At 36.4% G+C, this 23,017-nt stretch overlaps 3 protein-coding genes across 4 annotated transcripts; all 3 read left to right on the top strand.

The window, feature by feature from the left end:
• The first annotated feature begins 2,267 nt into the window (after positions 1 to 2,267).
• sgk2b (serum/glucocorticoid regulated kinase 2b) lies at positions 2,268 to 6,885 on the top strand. The gene is made up of 12 exons (XM_039679363.2): positions 2,268 to 2,625; positions 2,897 to 2,945; positions 3,288 to 3,342; positions 3,591 to 3,631; positions 3,713 to 3,770; positions 3,858 to 3,941; positions 4,026 to 4,157; positions 5,143 to 5,255; positions 5,388 to 5,607; positions 5,693 to 5,848; positions 5,963 to 6,052; positions 6,282 to 6,885. Exons 1-12 carry the CDS (start codon positions 2,559 to 2,561, stop codon positions 6,429 to 6,431), a joined length of 1,215 nt encoding a protein of 404 aa, XP_039535297.2. The 5' UTR covers positions 2,268 to 2,558; the 3' UTR covers positions 6,432 to 6,885.
• A 612-nt stretch (positions 6,886 to 7,497) lies between these two features.
• Positions 7,498 to 18,604, top strand: l3mbtl1b (L3MBTL histone methyl-lysine binding protein 1b). 2 transcript variants are annotated; one of them, XM_039679907.2, is made up of 21 exons: positions 7,498 to 7,878; positions 9,885 to 10,004; positions 10,109 to 10,298; positions 10,398 to 10,608; positions 10,687 to 10,801; positions 10,918 to 10,969; positions 11,460 to 11,554; positions 11,743 to 11,847; positions 11,968 to 12,103; positions 12,525 to 12,616; positions 12,709 to 12,860; positions 12,940 to 13,016; positions 13,340 to 13,425; positions 13,955 to 14,065; positions 14,179 to 14,293; positions 14,375 to 14,456; positions 14,553 to 14,783; positions 14,866 to 14,927; positions 15,554 to 15,699; positions 15,802 to 15,864; positions 17,054 to 18,604. In XM_039679907.2, the coding sequence occupies exons 2-21, from the start codon at positions 9,891 to 9,893 to the stop codon at positions 17,180 to 17,182; spliced, it is 2,364 nt and encodes a 787-aa protein (XP_039535841.2). In that variant the 5' UTR covers positions 7,498 to 7,878; positions 9,885 to 9,890; the 3' UTR covers positions 17,183 to 18,604. The 2 variants fall into 2 exon arrangements, with proteins under 2 accessions (XP_039535841.2, XP_039535839.2); XM_039679905.2 differs by having other exon boundaries at positions 7,501 to 7,878; positions 14,375 to 14,474.
• A 634-nt stretch (positions 18,605 to 19,238) lies between these two features.
• On the top strand, positions 19,239 to 22,931 carry LOC120484699 (uncharacterized). Its single transcript, XM_039680031.2, has 2 exons — positions 19,239 to 19,378; positions 20,286 to 22,931. The coding sequence occupies exon 2, from the start codon at positions 20,290 to 20,292 to the stop codon at positions 21,079 to 21,081; it is 792 nt and encodes a 263-aa protein (XP_039535965.2). The 5' UTR covers positions 19,239 to 19,378; positions 20,286 to 20,289; the 3' UTR covers positions 21,082 to 22,931.
• Positions 22,932 to 23,017: the final 86 nt, after the last annotated feature.

Below are 23,017 nucleotides of genomic sequence, written 5' to 3'. Positions count from 1 at the left end.
CACAAACACATTATTAATTGCTCTTTTCTTTTTACTTTTGTTTACTTAGACATACTTAAGAAGAAATCAAGTTCTGATTTTTAAAATCATGGTGAATAACTTATTAAAGTTAGTATAATCTCCAGCTTGTTGTAAATCCCCAAAGATAAGTAGTTAAATGAAAAATACTTTCATTTAACTACTTATCTTTATTATTTCAAATAATATTAAGCACAATTAATATTAAGTAAGGGGTGGGAATGTGAATATAATATTTTCAAATAATATTAAGGTTTATTTCAAAGATTAAGCACAACAACCTTAGCGGGGTTCCTTCGTGGCCCTAGGGCCACCCTGTTTAGCTCCAACCCAAATCACCTGAACAAGCTAATCAATGTCTTCAGAGTTAAGAAGGCCTATGTGATTTTCATTAGGGTTTTAGATAAACACTCCAGGGCCAGATTTGAGGAACCCTGATATAGACAATATAGCACCTGCACTATGTGCTTCTGAAGTATGCAAGGCATGACTTTTTGCTAAATTTGATATTTAACTACAAAAACAGATACATGCAATACATGCAACAGACCACTCTGTTTTGAGATGGACTCTTTACAAATATCTAAAATAAACAATGTGTTAAAAAGAGTGATAAAGCGCTAAACTCACAACAAGTCTTATGTAATTCTAGGACATTAATTTTTGAAAATGTGCCAACTTCTTTCAGAATAAGAATTTGGTGAATCCGGCCCCAACTTGGTTATGTGGGGAGACCAGTTTAAGGTCTAACCTCACGGTAATAATGTTGGTATAGCCAAATGACTTATGGTAATGGAGCTTTTACTCATGATGAGTGAGTTGTACGATAAACCATATGGAAACAAAATTTTAAGGAAGTTGAACCATCTTGTTTGCATTATAAAGCCATGTTGTTGTTGTTTTGCAATTTGTTTCTCTTGTCCCCGAGAGATTTTAAGTAATTAAAGATTAACATTTGCCACAATATGTTTCTGGTCTTGCAACAACACAAGCAGCTTAGATTAAAATAAATAAATAAATAAATAAATAAATAAATAAATAAATAAATAAATAAATAAATAAATAAATAAATAAATAAAAAATCTATGATGCGATTGAGAGTCTTGTGCAAATGAATTAGAATAGCACAACAAGTTTTTGACATTTGACAACATCTGTTTTAATGGCTTTACATGTTAAAAACCTCTTAAATGAGGGACCTCATCTGATTTGTTTTTGCGATCATGCAGCATTTAGTTAAATTGGATTGCAAAACAGCTACAATGTGATCTTATTGTTATATTATTGAGAGATCTGAGAGATGTGGGTGCATGGCCACTGAATCACTCACACTTTGTTTCTACATTAGATTGTTAATTGTTTCTCCCAATGATAATCCATGAGGTAATTTGACAAAGATACATGGATTTGTGCATGGGTGGAGAATATATGTATGCCCTGGTGTCATCTCTCTGATTCAGAAATGAATCAGGGCTGACTGCCCCTTAACCTTCTGCTTGCCAAATATAGATTTCTCTATTTCACATTCCCACCCCTCTATGACATCAGAGAGATCAGTGGATTTCTTGGAAGGTATAACCTTAATGACATAACAGTCTTGTCACTCATATTTTCTCATATTTTTCTCTGATCATATTCTCACTCCCACCCATAGCATTAAACTATGGGAATCTATCACTTAACAGTATTTCATGTCATATATAAACCATTCTTAACGTAGTACCTCTGCAAGTACAAACACATGTTTTTCTTCATCAGTTGTTTATCTGCACTCACTTAACCTGTTCAGAATGTTGGCTAGACTAATTTGCCCAGCATCAATGTCTAATGAATGTGCTTCTATGTCTCGGATGTGTATTTGGCTGTGATGACAAGCAGACATCTCTGTTATGTAACCTGTAAAGTTAGCTCATTGAGAGTGTTAACATACCAAAATGGCAATAAGAGAACTCTTAAATTATTAAGAGGCAGACAGGTTGATGAGGGTTCCCCCATATTGGAAAGTATCAGAGCTATCCAAGAAGAGTTGAAACCCTCACCAACCACAAGCCATACGCATTTACCTAGCCTTTAACCAACGCATCCTGTTAGTAGAATGTGAAAGAGGAATTTGGAAGACTTAAAAAAATATTCTGCCCTAAATGTCAGAGCAAATTCTCTTCTCAAAGCGTCTTCTCTTCGCAAAGCGTTTGTGCATGTATTTACCTCCTCAGTCCAAAGTTTCGTTCGCATTTAGCGCCCTCTAACAACCTTGCAACTTTCGGGCCAATTTATTTTTCTTAATGGGACTATCATCAGATGCCGTTGAAAAGAAAACCCTAGAGCTCATTTGGGCGATATATAGTATCCGGGATAGTTAACGGGAGCAGTGGCGTCAGAGCTTTTGGAAGGAACCACGTGCCCTGCAAAAAATAGCCGGTTACGGACTGTCCCCCATGACATGAAGCAGCGCTCAACCAGAACTGACCGGTAAGACTGCTGACTACCTACGGACTCACGACTCACAGCTGCAAGCCAGGACTTTCTTTCTCGTCGAAAACATGGTGAAAAAGGATAAAAGTCCCGTCACTTATGCAAAAATGAAGGGAATAGTTTCATATTTTACAGGTGAGCTCAAATAATTTCCCCTCAAACTTTAATAAGAAGAGACATCTTTGGGATTAGATAGCCTACGTAAGATATAAATTACGCAGAATTTACGTTCAAGTAAATTAAACAAATCTATCTATCTATCTAAATATAAATTCAATATTTGGAAATAAGCTTGTTTTAAAATGTAAACCAGTTTAAAGGTAATGCTAAATATGTTTAAATAAATGTTTGCTTAGTCTTACAAAGGTTGTAATAAAAATAATCTTATAATATTTAATTTTCTCAGCTTTGATCAAGGACAAGAAGCTTGGATCCAGCCACCCAATCTATCGACAGTGAGTCTAGTCATCATTTTCCATTGCATGAGCTAAAAGTGAAGCAACACATGGTTCTTCTGAGGGCATTCCAGTGCAGAGTTCAGAAGATTGACTTATTATTTCATTATCTCTTCAAACATCAGCTGAAAAATCAGTTGCACTGCATGTCTCAGACTGACCACCAGTGCAACTTTAAGACCATGACCTACTTATAACAACATTCCAATGTGAAGCCAAGTAGCCAAGTACTGCTAGGTGTTGGCTGACTTTGGGTCAATTTTATAAGAAAATAGCTAGAACTAAAGATTTTAATTTGTTAAAATCAGACGCATTTCTCTGATATGGTTTCTCTCATTCCAGGATGGATTTCTTGCGACCTGAGGGTAGTCTTTCTGAGGATGACGGAGCAGCAGCTGTGAGTGAAATTTAACAAGCTCATGTCCACTTGCATGTCCTGGGGTTACTAGCAATATCTTGCTTAAAGTATTAATAAAGGTCTCCAGTCCTTTCAGAAACATAATGTCAAGTCAGCTGCACTGATTTAGGTGCTGTACTGGTTGACCTGAGTAATCTATAGATGTAAAAGGAAGTGAAGTGATCTGTGATATGGTTTCATATGTCACTGGAGTAAGCTGCTGACTCTCTCCCCAATCTATTTCTTAGGTTTGTTACAGTAATCCATTAACAGAAGAGCCACAATCCCGGTAAGTGGTGTGCTCAACTATCAGTCTATATGGACAAAAACATACAATTACACATAAATATTTATTTCTATATGATTTTAGGGTATCTGCTGCTGATTTTGACTACTTAAAGGTTATCGGGACGGGAAGCTTTGGCAAGGTATAATGTTTATAGAGGCCCACTTTGCATTGCATTTCCTATAATGTATAAATATTGTTTAAACCTGGTTTGAATGTTTTTATTCAGGTGTTCTTGGCCACACTCAGGGAAAATGGCAGATTCTACGCAGTCAAAGTCCTACAGAAACACATTATTTTAACAAGGAAAGAGGCGAGTATGACTATGAGTATATTACTATAATTATTTGGTTCATAACGTGTCTGTATGTATTAACTCTGTGGGGTTTTTTTACAGGAAAGAAATGTCATGTGTGAGCACAGGGTGTTGTTAAAGACTCTTAATCATCCATTCCTGGTGAAGCTCCACTTCAGCTTTCAGACTAAGGAAAGACTCTATCTAGTGCTGGACTATGCATGTGGAGGAGAGGTATGTTTACTACTACCAAACCTAAATCACACACTAACCCTAACAGAAAACATTGGCTTTTATACAATTAACAAAAATTGAAGTACTATATTTCTATACTGTACCATACAAATGAGGACTCCAAAAGTATTTTTTGTCAGATTTAGCTCACTTCATTATAAGTACATATTCAGCCCTGAAATATAGTTAAGTAGGTACATAAATGCAATCAAGTACAGAGCTTTGAATCTGGACTTGTTTATAGAGATGAATCCAGATCAAAGGTCAGAGGCCAATAACAGGATTATTGTCAAATTATCACATATTTTTAATAATATACAGTAGTTATAGTAGTTTATAATATACTTATAATAAACATAGAATTGAGCTTCGGCTGGTTTTTGCTTAGTTATTATCTTTCTGTCTGAATATACAATGTGTAATTGAATATCAAATCGAAAATTTAATAAGAAAAAATTATAGTGGACGAAGTCCTACAGTCATTATAGTCAATTAGTCAATTATATATAATTTATTATATAAGTCAATTATAGTGGACGAAGCCTACAGTCATGTTATTTAGAAAAGCAATTTTAGGAAAAACTGCATTTACAGGACATTTTGGTCATATCAGCAAACCACAAAGGGATAATTAATATGTTATTCCAATATAATTCATATATTATTATAAATATAATTTAGATTAATATTATTAATATATTTAAATATAAAACTTAATTAAAATGATCTGAAATTTGTTTTTTCTTTCCTATTTACTGTTTTTATTAAATAACTAAATTAATTGAGGTCAATATAGGACCTATATTGACACTCCCAGTATACCAGTGTAAATAATACATTTTAGTTAATATTATTATTTTATAGTTTTGTTCATACTTCGAATATTGTGTTGGACAGCGTGGGGCCTTCAAGCCAAAAAAGTACTATTTTGTATGTATTATTGTGTTAATGAATGTCTGTTTTTTTTTTTTTTTCATTTTTGCAGCTCTTTTACCACTTGCAGAGGGAGGGGGTGTTTGGAGAACCCAGAGCCAGATTTTATGCTGCTGAGATTGCCTGTGCTTTAGGATACTTACACTCCCTGAAGATTGTCTATAGGTAACAACACTCTTGTGAAATATCTGTGCCTGTATAATGCCGATAAGCTCATTCGTTTGTGCTTAGTAAGAACAAAATGATCACCAACTTGCAGCAGATTTACAGTAAACCCTCTTTCTCGCATGCTCACAGGGACCTGAAACCAGAAAACATCCTGCTGGATTCTGTGGGTCATGTGGTTCTGACCGACTTTGGCCTGTGCAAGGAGGGCGTGAGTGGACATGGCACCACCAGAACCTTCTGTGGAACCCCAGAGTACCTAGCACCTGAGGTCCTCCTGCAGAAGGAATATGACAGGACTGTGGACTGGTGGGGTCTGGGCGCTGTTCTCCATGAAATGCTCTACGGCCTGGTAAATAAACCCACCAATAAATGCTCAGATAGATAAATAATACAGGTAGACAGGTGTGTTTTACACGAACTCTTTCTCATTCCAGCCACCTTTCTACAGTGCAGATCGTCTTGATATGCTCAGGAATATTATTTATCAGCCTCTGGTTCTAAAACCGGGAGTGTCTAGTGCAGGCCGAGATCTGCTGAAGAGACTGCTGAACAGGGACAGGGCGAAGAGACTAGGAGTCAAACGTGACCTGGTAATCCAACTAGCACACAGACATGTTCACGAACAATCACACAATCTGAAATTGGTTTATCTTGCTAAAAGAAAGAGTGGCTAAATGTCATTTTGCCCCCTTTTTTGGCTATAGACCGAGCTGCAGTCTCATCCATTCTTCTCATCTATTCATTGGGATGACCTTGTTACAAAGAAAATTTCTCCACCTTTTGTTCCCTTACTGGTGAGTTTACTGTTTGTTACTGATTGTTTTACTGTTTAAACCAGTATGACTTTTTTCTTCTGTGGAACACAAAAGATGATATTTTTAAGATTTTTTCTTCAAGTCAATGGGATCCAAATTGCCATTGTACAGAAAAAAATATACTTTCTAAATATATTTAGAACGGAAGAAAATGTGAGTGTGAGTAAATGATGTGCTTACAGGACAATTGTATTTGTTTACATTTCAGTCTGGCCCTGGTGACCTCATGAACATTGACCCTCGGTTTACAGAACTTCCAGTTCCACACTCGCTAGGAGCATGTGAGGAGTCTGGAGCAACCTTTCCTGGCTTCACCTACACCAGTGAAAACATTTTCTCACTGACTCGTGGACACTAAGACAGTTTTTTTTTTTTTGTCAGACCAATACAATTTGTCGGAACATGTTTCTAATAATTTTTAACTTGAGTAAACACAGTTTATTTTTCATGTTAGCTGGACCAATGCTTTTGCAACATGACTTCAGAGTTTCTATCAAAAGGGACTGTTTTCCTAACATTCACCTTATTTAATTATTTTTTAGCCCTGTTTGATAAACAAAAATATTTGTAAAGAAGTATACTGTTTAATGGTGTTCTGGCTGTACTATATTGTAATGAGATGAAGTGAAACTACAGGTTGCATAAGATGCTTGATTATAGAAGAGATATTAAGTTGTGAGACTGAAAGAATATTAAATCTGAATGAATGTAATTGTGAACAGTATTAAGATGGGATTGGTAAGTGTTTGTAATGAAATTGTATGATCAGTAAAGAATGTCTAATTTTTGGAATGGAAACAATTAAATTATTTTATTTTAAATGATTGGATATATTTTATTATGAAAGTTTATGTAGCTTATTAGTTAACGTGCTTTAAAAAGAAGGTATCACAAACAATCACAGGTGGCCACTCGCGCAAAAGCTATACTGTAATTGAGACATGGGTCACAAAGAAAAACACAATTGTCATCCACAGATCATTTACATGTATAATTTCCACTACTTTACTTGTATAAATGGCAAATTTCTGCTTCCTGTATTTGCCTCAGACCTACTTACAAACAACGTGCTGCTGCCAACCTCGAGTCTAGGAAGAAACCTCCACTTTTAAGCTCACATCGCCATCTTGTGGCGTCTTCGCTAAGTTTACCGTCTTCCTTTTCGCCACTTTTGCAACAATGCGTCTGTCAAAACAACATTGTATTTAAATATTACGAACTTCAGTTTGAATCTCGACGCAGTGTTGTTTTATGAATAAGCTCTACCTTTCTTTATTTTTTGTGCATATGGCGAAGTAAGCCCTTCAAAAGAGATTTGCGGAGTAAAACCTGAACACGTGATGGTTACAGGAAATCAAATCAGAGGATCACCGCTACAACGACTGTAAACTGAACAGATACAAAAATCACACTCTGTAAACAGCTTGTTTCAGTGAGCACGCATTCCATTAAAATTAATTCATTTGTGACCCCGTTTGAACACTACATAGGGCTCTCTTTTTGTTTAAAGTGCGTGAAAACGTAAAGGGGATTAAAATAATTTTCCATATCTATAATATATAAGGCCTTCGATTGTTTTAGCGCAACAAGCACCGATTGAAACGGTTATGGATCAAGCAATGCCGGGGTCATGTAAGGACACTATAAAGCTCAGTTCCTCTGATTCTCCGTTACATTAGGATAATCACTCACAAATATGTGGTGAAGTTTATCGGGGCTGTAGAAGTTGGACAGACACATATTAACCGGCGCATGCGCAATAACGCCACCATCCAGGTCTAAATAAGAGTTAAGAGAGAAACGAGGTGAGTTGCACGTTTATCAATAAATATGACGTTAATGTCGTCACCCACGCAGTGAACAACGATACTAATACAAAGTGCGTTTCTTGTTTAACAATTTTCAACCATTGCGACTATTTTCAACTAGGTTCAAAAACCGTAAAGATAATTAGAAGTCAAGTTTGTGCAGAAGAAACTAAAAGCATGCAATTTGTTATTTCTCCGGGTCTGGATGCACCCGAGTTATTATGGTTATATACTGATAAATGACAACTCATTCAAAGTACCTCGTGAAATGTTTTTCTTTTGGATATGAACGTAAAACTGTTGATTTGGTTTATTGTAGGCTGCCCTGCTAATGTTACAGCTAGCCGGGGCTATCAGTCGGGCTAACGACATTCCGTGACAAGGGGAAAGTAAGGAGTTTGTTGACGGAGGGGAAAACATTGCGTTTTAATAAAACAAGTTGTACACTTGGCCTTCCCGTATTGTTTGAAGGTCCGAGCGTTGTGAATCAGACCAGAAAACTGTTATAATTTACATACTTTAGACGTGTCGGCGGCCCTTTGCTATCCTCCGCCATTTTGTGTGTCAGTCGAATGCTAATAATGGGCGCTCGCGCATTGCACTTTATTTATGCTCAGAATAAATTCAGTCATCACTTGAAATATCCAAACAAACGTTTTGTAATAAACCAGAAGAGCTGTAGGGTGATCTTTGCGGGGCACCGTTACTGTACAGTCTGAGATTTTGATAATATTTTGATTTAAGACACACGACAGGTCAAGAACGTTAAAACACTATTGCCTACTGTATACCAACGATAACGTGCTTGAATAAAGACTTTCTTCTTCGAAAACTACTCATTTGTGAATATGTACGTTTTAACTTGTCACCGCGATTATCCGCCCTCTTTAAAAGCACAGATTTAGCGAGATTATTTTAAAACAAGGAAAAGCTGAACTTGTTCGTCTAACTTTACTTTTAATCGCTTTCCTCCATTAATAACCACCAAAGTAGTTTAAGTGTGTCAGTGAGAGTTGGTATACATGGCTAGTCCATACAAATGAGCATCATAACAATGTAGAAATACATATTTTTGTCCTCGTTTAAGTGCTTGGTGCAATCCGTACTAAGAGCAGCAGTCGCCCTCCAGCGGAATTGCTTGGAACTACAAGCGACGCGCGGCTATTTCGTAATCTCGAGTTGCGGTCGTTTCATCACCCGCAAAAACACGGTTTTGAATTCGAATATAGAAAACGACAGTTTTGTTTTGTTTACTAAAACAAGGTGCAAGGATATATCATCAGGAAAAAATTCAAGAAAAAAAATAGAACATATTTTGTTATCTATAACCCACATTCAGTAAATCACGAATGACAAAGTTAATTGGTTAAACACTAATCTTAAAACGTCTTGAATCCTGAAATGTTATTATTTTAACTTTACTTATTAACTTTTTTGTTTGTTTGTTTTAAAGAAACTAAGAGTGTAGATAGATTAATAAGTTTTAAAAAACAAAACTTAGGGTAGGGGGCCTTCAGATATCATTGAGTTACAAAGGTTGAGAACCACTAAAGGATTGTTTGCCCTTTAGAGGTGTTTTAGACAGTTTGGTTAGAGTTAGTTCACCCAAATATGAACATTTTCCCATAAATTACTCACCCTCAAGCCTTCCTAGGTGTTTACGACTTTCTTCTTTCAGCCAAACACAGTCTGAGTTATATTAAATAATATCATTGTTCTTCCAAGCTTTATAGTGAATACCTTGTTTTTGGCAACCACAGAAATCGAAAATTCTCAGGCCAGCAGCATTTGTCCGAATTTCAATCTTAACCGTTCTATTTCATCAGAAATGATCTTAAAACAGGGCTTTAATTGTAAAAATAAAATACCAAACTTATAATACCAAACTTGCCCTTTAAATTTATCAAGCGACGAGAATACTTTTTGTGTTTTAGGATTCTTACTTCTGGCATCTATCCATGTTGTAACAATATGCTTTTTCTCTTTTGTTTTCCATTTTGTAGGAAACGATGACAGAGACATCTAAGAGTGGTGGTCTTGCTGCCACTGGAACCGATTTTGACATGATGAGCGCTCTTGACTGGAAGGACGGCATAGCTACATTGCCTGGAAGTGACATTCGGGTACAAATATTAAGTGTATCTGATGCATAAATTGTGATGCAAGGGACATATTGGAATATTCTGAATGTGCTGATGAAAAATCTCAAAATCTGGTCATTTTTTAGTTTCGGATGACTGAATTTGGCACCCTGGAGATTGTCACAGAGGCGGAGCCCAAAGTTAAAGAGGCGAAGCTTACAGGCCCACAGCCTCAAACTACAAGCACCAACAACAGTAATTCCCCTGAGCAAAACAAAACTTCAAATCAGACTGAAAAGCCCCAGTTGAATACAGACCATCCGACAAATGCTGTGGGTGAGTACATGTAACACATTTTTCTACAAAGAGAGGAATGATTTGCTCTTTTATTTATTTTTGAGCACTCGATTTCTCTCTCTTTTTTTTTTTTTTCAGTTTCCACTGACAACCACAGGCAGACCGGGGGCATCAACACTAAGAACCCCAGCTCTGTGGAAAGCCCCAGCATGAGTACAGTGCCCAATGTCATTGTTCCCATCACTGAGCTCACTGCAAACTGCAGGTCCTGTGGTCACTCTGGTTCACAGGAGTCTTTCCTACAGGGCAAATTTTGCAGTGCTCCTTGTGTGCAGCCTACCAGTGGCAGGTGCATGTTTTTGGCAGTTTCACAAATCTGCCAGTTGCACTGTTTATGGTGAATTTATAAGTTCTTTTGTGTGTGCAGGTCAACCCCAGCTGAGGCATTCGAAGGAGAGCGTTTAGGTAAACGTGTGAGAAAGAAGAAGAAGATGTTTATGGAATCTGGAGATGAAGAGGAGGACAACATAGAGGAGGAAGAGGTAATACACACACACACATCTCACACCAAAAGAGCACACATTCAATATCAACAGGGATGAACTACTGCATTGATCAGTTTTTTTTAAATATTTTTTTTTTCTGTTTTTTTTTTTAGGAGAAGGTTAAATCCTCGAAGGGAAGACGAGCGGCTAAAGTTGCTAGACTAGGTTGGTAATTTTCATTTAGCTAACACACACATATATATCATCTGATATTCATTTGTTTAATTGACATTTCCCAATTTTTTTAATCAAGGTTAAAATGTTTTATTTAAATAACATTTGCTGTCTTACAATCACATAATTAACTCAAGCTATTTAAAAATTAAATAAAACAAATTATGTAATAACACTGTTAAATGTAATCTTAGGCAAATCTTAAAATGAATATAGTCACATTAATATTTGTATTCATACTATACATTATAATGTTGTGATGCTTAAATTCACTGGATACATTTAATATGACTGACAGATTTGAGTCTTAATTTATTTTTTATCAGTGTTGTCAAAAATATTTTTTAATTGGTGCATGCCAACTTGAGTCTTAGCAGGTTGTACAGATTGTCATGAATATTTTCAGTCAGTTTCATACTGTCATCCTTTCCATGGTTTTCTAAGCCATATAAAGTGCCTTTTTGCAATGCTGTTTCCATAGTGACAGCACCTCCTGTTAAGAAGAAAACCTGGAGTTGGTCAGCTTATTTGGAGGAGGAGAGAGCCATTGCCGCTCCTTTGAAACTTTTTAAGGAGGTGAGAAACACAGCATATATAACTTGTATTTCTGTTCTCGGTTAAATAAATAACATGGTGTGGTTGGGATCCTGACTAGGACGGTAAGTTTGATGTCAATTCAGTTTTGTCATTAGGAAAAAGTTATTTTTTTAAAGCATGACATCTATGAAATTCAATAATTTTGTTATTGTGTGTTTGCAATACAGCACCAGTCGTTTCCGCAGAGTAGGAATGGATTTAAAGTTGGCATGAAGTTAGAGGGACTGGACCCCTGTCATCCGGCTCTCTTCTGTGTTTTGACCGTTGCAGAGGTAACCAGGGTCAAATGTTCCTGACCTGTGATGTTTCCTTGATGTGTGATTATTAGGAGCACAAAACTAAATGTTGTTTTTAGGTTGCGCTTAGGGTAAGATGTATTTTCTCTGTTCCAGGTGCAAGGTTACAGGATTCGGCTTCACTTTGATGGTTACCCTGAGTGCTATGACTTCTGGGTAAATGCTGACTCATGGGATGTGAAGCCGCCAAGCTGGTGTGAGAAAACTGGCCTCAAGCTATTGCTTCCAAAAGGTGCTTAATGTAGTAATAAAGATGTACTGTAAAAAAAAAAATGTTGTCAAGGATCAACCATGCAAAACGCTACTTTTGTTTTCTGTATCACGGTAGATCTTTTTTATAGATGTTTCTTTATGTGTTAAAACTACTCAATATTCACTCTGAACTGTGTGATGACAAACTGGTCTCTCTGTTATTCTGAAATTCAACATAGATGTAATAGTATTGTAATTACAAGTATTGTAATTTATACCAATATTATTTATAAATAATAAATATGATTAAATATAATTTAAGATATAATTTAATGAAGCAGGGTTGTGTTAGGATAGTTTTCATGTTGTTTAAAAAAGTTTTTTTTCTGTGGACACTTAGTTTCTGCATATTCTGCTAGTAAAATGTATTGCATATGCTGTTCTTTATTATGATTTTACAGGTTGCAGAGATGGGGAGTTTAACTGGAACACATATGTAAAGAACTGTAGGGGTCAACTGGCCCCAAAACATCTCTTCAAGAGTCTTAATACAGTATGTCATTTCATAAGCACACACTTCAAGAGAATAAGAGATCTCAATAGTTTCCGTTCTATTTTTAACCATGTGTTATCTGCCCTATTTAGTCAGTCACACCGTCGGGATTCCGTGCTGGGATGAAGCTGGAAGCCGTGGACAGGAAGAACCCGTCACTCATCTGCGTAGCAACCATTGCTGCTGCTGTCGACAACCGGCTCCTCATTCACTTTGACAACTGGGATGATACGTATGATTATTGGTAAGATCGTGAGCAGAATACTGGCCATTTGAGTGTCCCGATATGCATGTGGTTGTAAATGCATTCTGTTTTTTCTCAGGTGTGATGCCAGCAGTCCGTACATTCATCCAGTCGGGTACTGTGAGGAGGTGGAGTTAACACTCACCACACCTGCAGGTCAGAATAATTTTTTTTGTTAACTTTTATATGTAGCGTTTATGTGGCGTGGTACTAAATTCAATAGAATTTATCTGGAAAATATTTACAGTTTACAGTGTATCTAACATCTTCTAATCAATTCAATTTATTAGTATAGCACTTTTCATAAAAGAAAAATCAAAAACCGAATCGAAAACACAACAAGTGTATTTTTTAGCACCTCCTGGACCCCAGTTTGAAAGCCCCAGTATTCGTTTTTTTTTTTTTTTTTAACAAGCTCTAATGTGCATGACAAGTTGTATTAAATTAAATTATTGGAAGTCTATGTATGTCTTCCTTAGAGTATAAGCACCCAAAGAGTTTTTCATGGGAAAAGTACCTTGAAGAAACTGGAACCCAAGCTGCACCAGCAAGAGCCTTTAAACAGGTACGGTTCAAATCATTGCAATGAACCATGAGAGGTGTAGATAAATAATAGTTTTAACAAGGACCTTTCAAATGATATTTTATAATTGGTAAAGTATCATGTGAAAGGTCCTTGTAGTTGGTGTGGTGATAAAGTGTAGAGTCAGCCTGAACAACATAGAAATAAAATTTACAAAGAATAAAACACGTTTGATCTGGTTCAAAGTAGTAGGCAGTTTGATAAAAAAAACACCATAATTAATTCAATGATAATATAAAAGATATGTTCTGTTTTTTACATATTTTGTGTTTAAACAATTTAATTTAATCTTCTATACAATTCAAAGTTATTAGTATAGCTCTCTTCATAATAAATATGAACAGATAAACTTGTTAACAAGCTAAAGGTGACAGTGGTGAGAAACACTCCCTAAAATGATATTAATTACATGTCCAGTTTTATACATTTGATTGATTTAAGTATGTATTATTTGATCATATAATATGATTTTAATTGTTTTCTGAATGACCTTTGATCCTGGGTAATCCAGAGACCACCACATGGCTTCCAAGTTGGAATGAAGCTAGAGGCGGTGGACAAACGTAATGCCGTACTCATCCGTGTCTCCACCATCTCTGATACAGATGACCACAGAATCAAGGTTTACACACAAATATATCTGTTTTGTCTAATTAGAAGCCAACATGGACATACAGTATTTAATAAGCGTGTACAGATAGTATACCTTCACTAAATCTTTGTTTATATACATAGATCCATTTTGACGGCTGGAGTGACGAGTATGATTATTGGCTAGATGCCGATAGCCCAGAACTGCACCCAGTAGGCTGGTGTCAGAAAACAGGTCATCCTCTACAACACCCCAACGGTAACATACTGACCTACACACAAATCGGAAGTATTTCAGCACATGGCCACATAATCTAACTCGTAATGGTAATATTATCAGGGCCCAGAGATTCTCCAGTCCCTCCAGGACAAGGCTGCCCAACCCAAGGATGCAACGGGGTCGGACACATTCGAGGACCTCGGTATGGGACACATTACACGTAAGTTATACATGTGTTGTTACAAACACAACTCAAAATGCGCATTCAAATGCAAACGAGTCTCTCTCCCATTGTTAGGGCGGTGAGTTGTCCATACTCGGATCTGAATTTGAATAAAGACGGGTTGGTTCCAGACAGACTGAGTGGGGAGAGGCCAGTCACGCTCAGTGGACCCCCGCGCCACCGCCGTGCTGAAACACTCACTCACACGCAGCCTCCCACACCCACACCCAGCGCCAGCACCCCAGACCCCCCTGACACCACCACAGACACCTGTCCACAAGCTCGGGCAGTGCGTGAGCACATTGTGTGAGTGTCAGCAGTGATGTACAGTTGAACTTTTCTGTTCCTCACACACACGCTCACTTTTTATCTATTTCTTATTCTTCAGGTCTGGTACAGCTCCTAAATGTGTCAAGCCACCCCAAGTGAAGCAGGAAGGTGATGGAAAAGGTATAGATTCTTCAGATATTGTGATGTTTTGGCTTAATTTGCTTTTTTTGTGGATAATCCATAACTTCTGAGAATTTTGTTTTTTCCCTGGATGTGTAATAATTATAAAACAATTCATAGATATAATGGCTTGAATACACTTCATCTATGATTTTTAATTTCTGAACACAATGACGGAAAAAAGCTTTATTATTGTTTTTAAAATTCAAGTCATATTTAATAAGTGGTAGTTTGACAATTTTTATTTCTAAGAAAACAAAAATATCTTAACTAAACTGCTTTACTCACTTTTGTCCACCAAATCAAAGCCATGACAACTAACATGAGCAGAAAATGATATCAGAAATGCATGCTGTCATGACTGTCAAGGTCAATAAGGTAATCGGACCTTTTTATAACAAGACAAGCTTTAGTTCACTATACATAAAATAACACTACATAAACTTTTCAAAAAATGTCAACCATATATGAAGCTACCTGAATACAAAAGAACATTTCTAAGAACTTGGCACCTGTGTTTTGAACTAGTAACCTTTTCTTCATCTTGTAGCACTGTTATTTGCCAATGACTGACATATGAGAACGTTTGCAAGGCATGTCATGAATAAATCCTATTCGTGTTGTAGATTCTCTTCAGCAGTTCCTGCATGAGTCTGTGTTTTGTGGATGGGAGCCACCGAGGTTTCAGCTGTGTTCGGAAAAGCATGGCAAACTGCTGCCTGAAGCTTTGGGCCTCACCGCCAAGAGAGTGGCAAAGTGGAGCACTGAAGAGGTGGCATTTGATAACTCTAGAAAAGTTCATTTATACTTTAAAAGCGGTCCTCTAAATGTATTTATTTTTAATGCATCTTATTTGACAATGTTGTTCGTTCAGGTTTCGAGTTTTGTGCGAGGCCTGCCTGGCTGCAGAGAGCATGCTGCCACTTTCAGGAAGGAGGTAAATAACTAAAACATCAACTTTACTTGTGAATATTTGTGTAATGTACCTTCCCTATATACACTACCATTCAAAAGTTTGGGGTTGGATTTTTTCCAATGTTTTTGAAAGAAGTCTCTTATACTTAAAGGAATACTCCACTTTTTTGGTAATAGGCTCATTTTACAACTGCACTCATGGTACGGCAGTATAGATTCTAGCCATATCAGCCTAGAAAATCTCAACTTTACATTTTCTGTCGGTCTTAGTGCACAATGTAACTACAGAAGAGTCAAGTTTTAAATAGGAAAAATATCGAAACTTTTTGGTCTTTTTTTTTTTTTTTTTTGAGAAATGCTAAAGGTCTTGTGCACTTCAATGATGTATGCTAAGCTATGCTAAAAGTGTGGTACTGCCAGAACCGGAGATCGGCTGAATGGATTCAAAAACGGTAAAACTCAACTAAAAGTTGTAAAATGAGCCTATTTCCAAAAAAAGTTGAGTATGCCCTTTACAAGGCTGTAATTTATTTGTTCAAAAATACAGTAATATTGTAAAAAATATTATTATTACAATTTAATTACAATTAATATTAATCATTATTAATTAATTACAATTTATTTATCAATTTATCGATCAATTTATTACATTATTAATTACAATTTAAAATAACTGTATTTTTAATATTTATTAAATGCAGAATTTTCTGCAGCCATTACTCCAGCAGGGTTTGTATGGTCCTGAAAACCCTGATAAGGGATTTTAAAATAGCAATTTCGTGGCCTGGAAACCCAAAAAGTTCTGGAAAAGTCATGGAACTTTTTTCCATAAACATCTGTATAATTACTGATTAATATATGCTTAATCAGTGCCTTATATTTATTCTGTTGTATTTATTTGTGCTACTGTTTTTAATGTATTTGTTCTTATTTTACTGATGGTTTGTAAATTCAATTAAAAGTTTGAAATCAAGATTCTTGTGCTGTGTGTAAGCAATATTGCATAACAAAATTACCTCATTGTAAAACCACAAATACACAGAAATGAGCAAACATGTCATTGCTGAACGAAATTCAGGGCCTGGTTTAATTGATAATGTTGGTTAAATAAATTACAATACTTCACATTCGTCATTTGCACTAATTTATCACATTTAGCACTAATGTAATTTCTGTGTATTTTTGTTTTTTGCCCATTCTTTTTCCTACAGCAAATTGATGGTGAGGCCTTCCTGCTCCTTACTCAGTCAGACATCGTAAAGATTCTAAGCATCAAGCTCGGCCCCGCTCTCAAAATTTATAACTCTATCCTCATGCTGAAGAGCGCAGATGAAGAGTAGACACCTCATAGCAACTGCTGCTCCATCAAACAACACGTTTGAAAGTTGCTCTCCACCGATGTGTCCAGCGGACTGACAAATGCTCAATCATTGGTCTCATTTATGATTGACGGACATTGAAAATCAGCCGATCCAACAAACTGTATGTGATCAGAAAAATCACGTCTCTTAAGGCTGATAAATATTTGATGTCTCCCCTTCCTGCACTCGCTCTAAATTAGGTCTGATATTCTCTTTTGAAATAGATCATTTGATTTATATTAGACTCGGGGTGGGGTGAGTACACTATACTGAGGCACCTTAAAATGTTGACTGTTTCATTGTTGATATTTATGCTTTTACAGTTGCTAAAATGACGACTAATTGCATTTGGTGCCAGAGGCACGATTGAAAGGCATGATTGTGGAGCTATTACTTTTTTTAAATGCAAAAAGACCTTTGTTTGCAATTGAACACATCCCAAATAATCCAAATTATCCTGTTTGAGACCACTAGAGGGCAACAGGATTGTGTGTGTGTGTGTGTGTGTGTGTGTGTGCGCGCGTGAGAGTTTGTGCATGTATACATGTATAAAAATACTGGTACATGTGTGCTTGCATCTAATGTCAGGGAATTCTTGCTCTGGGCAAATCTGGAATTGAATGTCTCAAGTTTGTATTTACTTCAGATGAAATGTGTGATCTTGTAAAATGCATTTGTAAATTGAAGATATTGTACATTTGTTGAAGTGAATTGGACAGTGTGATTGACTCACTAGACACTGAAAATAGAATTAGAATTGAGCGGGTGTGTGTGGTAAGTGTGTATTTTCAGCTCCTGAGACCATGACATTTCGCCTTGTACAAGCATTCCTAAGTTCCAAGACATTTTGTTCTGTCATTCACCGAACAAAAGCTTTTTGTACAACCATGACCTGCTCTATTATACAGCTGTAATTCTCGACTGATTTTACTCAGCCATGTTGGAATCACTGCACTTTCATGCATTGGTTTGGCTTTTGCAGTGCTTCTCAAAGTTGTCATTATACACACATGCATAGGTTCTTCTTATGGCATTAGGTCAGGATAATAGATCCAGGTATAGGGTTGAAAGTGGAAAAGCTGAAGACTCAGAAAATGGTTGTACAAAAGCTAAAATATTAAATAAAATTGATATTAGTCTGCAGATCATTGACTTGATTACAAGTTGGCATTTGGGTCGTGATGGAAAATCAAGATTTAAGAAAATCCCAACTACAGTGGTTTGCGTCAAGGATGAGTTTCTATTAGATTTTGATTGTTTTCTTTGATGTGTGTGTGTGAGTGTGTAGATTATGTCTCTCTGAGCAGACTGTTTATGTGTGACAGATTGTGTTTCTGAGTTTCAGTCCCGAATGGATGCATGAATAAAGCGAAGGAGAATAAATAAGGATTACAAACAGAACTCTTTTGTTTTTATTTTTTTGTTTTCATTCATAATGATATTAAAGGTTGCATAAAACTGAAATTTAAGTTCATGCAGAGGCTCAACTGGCATGGAGTTACTATTGTGTCTTTTTTATGCAGTTATGCATATTGGGTTTGAGAGCATTTGAGAAATTGTAATAATAATAAAAAAAGATTGCAAATAAAAAGTATCTTCTTAAAACTGTTTTAAATTACAAAAATAAAGCAACTGAAGAAAAAAAAAAACTGTACTATGAATAAACTTCCCAGACTTCATTACACACTAATTTTCTGCTCTGTTCTGCTGTTTTTGTTTGCAGGTCTAAAACTTTTGCTTGGTTATTTAGCATAGCATAAATTATTTTTGTAATAAAAAAGGTTGTTTATGTATATAAAAAATATATATAATACAAAATAACAGTCTGAGTTAGGGAGAAAAAAACTTGAATTGGGCCCAAAGACTCCCTAGAGACTCTAAGAATAGGTTATTCTGACCACCGTGGGACCCAAAGGGCTTGCACACATGTTCCCATGACCCTCTAACCACAGTATCTCTCTCGCTCGCTCACTCCCACGTCACTGGCGTCATTTTAAAGTAAATGCGCCTCCCCTCACGCTCATGATACGCGCGTTTGCTAAGGCTAGAGGACTGATGGATTTGCGCATCTTCTTCGACATGATTAGATTAGACTCGTTGCAAGGTGGCTCTTACGTCATTGAAGCAATTAAGACGGACCGTTGCCAATCATGTGTTTCCAGTGGATAAACTGAGGTGAGTTTAAGTGGTATTAAGTAACTTCAGGTGCTGATGTCCCGACTTGATATACCTCTATGTTCACGATGAGTATGAAATAGTGTGTACTGAAATAGACATTCTACATGTATGTACTGCGGATTCGTGCCTAAATATATAATTTTGAAGACACACCCATAAGGTTTGTTATCTTAAAGCTAAAGTGTTTACAGGACAACTATAAATAACATATTTTCATGTTGATTTCCCTGCAAAAGTGTAAGTGATTATTCTGTCTGATAAACATTTGCCCAACCAATGGCATGTGTTTAGGGCAGGACTATCTGTATGTTTGACCAATGGAAGACAAACTCCACTTTTTTTTTTTTTTTTACAAATCGAAGGCCACTCTAAAGTCACCATGATATCAAATGGACTTTTCTTTTTGACAACTTCAACTTCACCATCTTGACAACGTCACCATCACTAAACTTCCGACAACTCTTTCAGTTTTTATCTTAAAACATTTCCCCAGAAGGTTTGAGTTAGAATAGTTTGCAATACCACAATTATGACCATAACGATACATAACGGAACATTTTATAAAATGGTATTGTTGCCTTTACTCGTTGATTTCAGTTATTGCGACCTATAAAATATAAAAAGAACAGCCAAAACAAGTAAGGATAAAACTACACAGATTGCCTTACTGAGCAGAGATGAAAACAGTCAAACAGCAGTTTTAAAAGGATTGTCAAGGGTTAGTTGTCTTCCCCACAAATAAATGCTTCTGAGAAACTGCTGGGATTACTATTATAATGCATGCATTAAATATGCAAAGAGTTGTCATCTAATTTATATATATATATATATATATATATATATATATAGTAGAGGCTTGCTTGAGTATTTGGAGTCCATTAGCCTATTTTGCATTTATTCCCAGGAGAATGTCTGAGGTAAATCCCACAGAAAAAGTTGCTGTAACAGTCCCAGAGTCAAAGACTCCACCATCAAGGACAGATCCAGGGCCTGTGATTGGTGGACTGCACCTGCGATCTACACCAGGGGCTTGTTTGTTGTTTGCTGGTGTTTTGCTGATAGTAGGAATCGCCGTCGCTGTGATGGGGTATTGGAACAGTCAACCCCGCCGACAACAAACACCACATCATGTTTCAACTGGACGCACCTCTTCAGAGAAACTGAAGCTGATTGGTCCTGTCATCATGGGGGTGGGGCTTTTCATATTTATTTGTGCCAATACAGTTCTCTATGAAAATCGTGACCAAGAAAAACGTTACAAACAAGACCGAGATAAAGAGGACCAAGAGATCCTGCCACAAGTACAAACTCATAGGAATAATGATTCAAAAGGATTCTCACAAATAGAAATGAACATGCGTACATTGGACTTTTCTGAGGTCAACATTCATTGCTTAGAAGAAGGGGTGGGAATTCCCACTCTAAAGTGCTCTTCCCCATCCTCTGGCTCATGTAGCTCCAGTCAGGTTAACTTGGAGACTGGATCACTTCTCAGAGATCACAGAAACATGGGAACATTGGCCTTGCCAGTCATTAAACTCAATGACTGCCTGATTGGCCGCTCAGACCCAGAGCCTCAACCTCTCCCTGAACGGACATACAGGAACAATATGGGAGAGGAAAATATAACAAATGTCGAGCTAACACAAGTTAATCCAGCAGATTTATCTCTTATTACACTGAGCAAAGAAGGGCATTGATCTCAAACTCAAGTCCTCGAGGGCCACAGCTCTGCACAGTTTAGATCCAACCAGCTCCAACTCAAACCTGTAAGGAAGTTTCTAGTAATCCTGAAGACCTTGATTAGCTCAATGGATCTGGATCAGGTGTGTTTGATTAGGGTTGGAGCAAAACTGCAGAGCTGTGGCCCTCCAGGAATTGAGTTTGAGATCACTGGGCTAAAGGATCGGCAGTCTTTTACATGTTGTCCACATGTAAATATATATTCAAGTCAAACTAAAGATGTTAGGGCTGAGATAGATTTCCAAATTTGTTTCGATTCACAAAGTCTTTTATTTTTATTCAATTCTAATTTTTTGGGATATTTCTGTTGTAATAGGCATTTTTCTTACATTTCTTTCTGTGCTAATTTTGTAATTATTACTGGGCAGTTTTTCAAACGTATTCAACCTGGTAATGTTTTTTTGAACATGCTGCAGGTTTTTGATTTACTAAAACCGGCTCTCAAGAGTAAAATTTGATCAAATCTGTTTATTGAGGCAGTCGTTTCATGCCGTCATGTCGCAGTAGCCTACACAGTCTTTCTATTACATCAGTATACAGATTTTACATTCGCAACTCAGGTAAAACAAAATAAAAATAAAAAAATATATATTTTTTTTTATTATGGCTCTAAAGAGTAAAAGATCACTCAAGATTTTAAGATCACATTATTCAGAAACTATTTTACCCAGACATAGGCTTCTTGTCACAGAACGCTTCTTTTTTTAAATTGCTAATCTCAAATAGAGATTTATTTAAGTTTTGAATGAACTCTTTTATAAAACGCTTATGCAGTGCTATTGCTATTTACCTTGTGCATTCATTTTAATTTTTTATTTGATTGATAGATTGTAATCTGACTTATGAGAGTGGCATAAGGCTTTGTTTGTAGATTTTTGTTCACATGAATTTTAAGTAGGCCTAATCAATTATAAATGATCCTATTTTGTATGTGTTCCCACCCACTCAAGTACAAAATAATAGAGACTGCACTATGCCACATTGTTGTTGTGGTGGTCTTTATAGTTCACTTAAATGTCAGAGCAAATATGAAAGGCAGCCACCTGTGAGACACATAAAAAGATGTGTGCACACAGACAGATTCTCCTTCTCCTGCCCTTACAAAAAACAAGTTTATTTAAGTGTACTATTAGTATACTTTGGCTAATTTTTATTTACAACTCATAAATATACTTTAATTACACTTAAGTATACTTACACTGAGTATATTTGGCATATCTTTTGATTAAAGATACTTAAAAGTATTCTTAGCCCTATGCCTTGTAGTGCGATTAAACAGCCTACTTTTTTTTTGGCTTATAAGCTTACATGTCTTGAAATTCTCCTCATATGAAGCATGCATGTTTAACTTTTTTTTAATGTATTTTTTATAAATGTGTATCATCTAAGGCTTAGGACCAAATCCAATCCAATCATCATGTTCGGTTCGAATGAAACAATACAATGTCATACCTGTCAAAGTTTGGCGGGGCTATCAAAATTATCCTTTTAGTTAGTGGCGTGTTTGTTTTGGTGATTTCAAATATCACTGATGTTTCTCAGAAATTGCTTACTGCACCTTTAATTGTTCTGCATACAACATGCCTAAATCGTTAGAGACGGTCTGAAAGACAAGCTTCTAGAAGTCACAGCACACAGTGGGTATCAGTCACATGCAGTCATACCGCAGTGAGTAATGCTCTGTTTTGATTAGTGTGGGTTAATCCGGAACTGTACGACTGCTGCAAAACCAGTACAGCTAGTACAACATTAAAGCTTAGAAACATGTATTAAACATGGTCTTTTCAATAGTCAGTGAGTATAAAATGCAGGATTTGGTTGGTTATCATGATTTAATGTGCCCCTGCTCTGTGGATGATTTATCTGCAAAAAAAAGTGCATTCTGATTAGATG

Source organism: Pimephales promelas, chromosome 12, assembly GCF_988280905.1.
Source record: "Pimephales promelas chromosome 12, fPimPro1.hap1.1, whole genome shotgun sequence".
NCBI classification, from domain to species: Eukaryota; Metazoa; Chordata; class Actinopteri; order Cypriniformes; family Leuciscidae; genus Pimephales; species Pimephales promelas.
Note: the sequence above shows the minus strand (reverse complement) of the source record. Positions and strands in the feature narration are given on the sequence as shown.

Coding starts and splice junctions, on each gene's coding strand:
- sgk2b (XM_039679363.2), top strand. CDS start 2,559: ATGGTGAAAAAGGATAAAAGTCCCGTCACTTATGCAAAAATGAAGGGA. Junction 2,626..2,896: donor AATAGTTTCATATTTTACAG/GTGAGCTCAAAT, acceptor TAATTTTCTCAG/CTTTGATCAAGGACAAGAAG. Junction 3,942..4,025: donor TTATTTTAACAAGGAAAGAG/GCGAGTATGACT, acceptor GTTTTTTTACAG/GAAAGAAATGTCATGTGTGA.
- l3mbtl1b (XM_039679905.2), top strand. CDS start 9,891: ATGACAGAGACATCTAAGAGTGGTGGTCTTGCTGCCACTGGAACCGAT. Junction 12,861..12,939: donor GATGATACGTATGATTATTG/GTAAGATCGTGA, acceptor GTTTTTTCTCAG/GTGTGATGCCAGCAGTCCGT. Junction 15,700..15,801: donor CAAAGTGGAGCACTGAAGAG/GTGGCATTTGAT, acceptor TTGTTCGTTCAG/GTTTCGAGTTTTGTGCGAGG.
- LOC120484699 (XM_039680031.2), top strand. CDS start 20,290: ATGTCTGAGGTAAATCCCACAGAAAAAGTTGCTGTAACAGTCCCAGAG.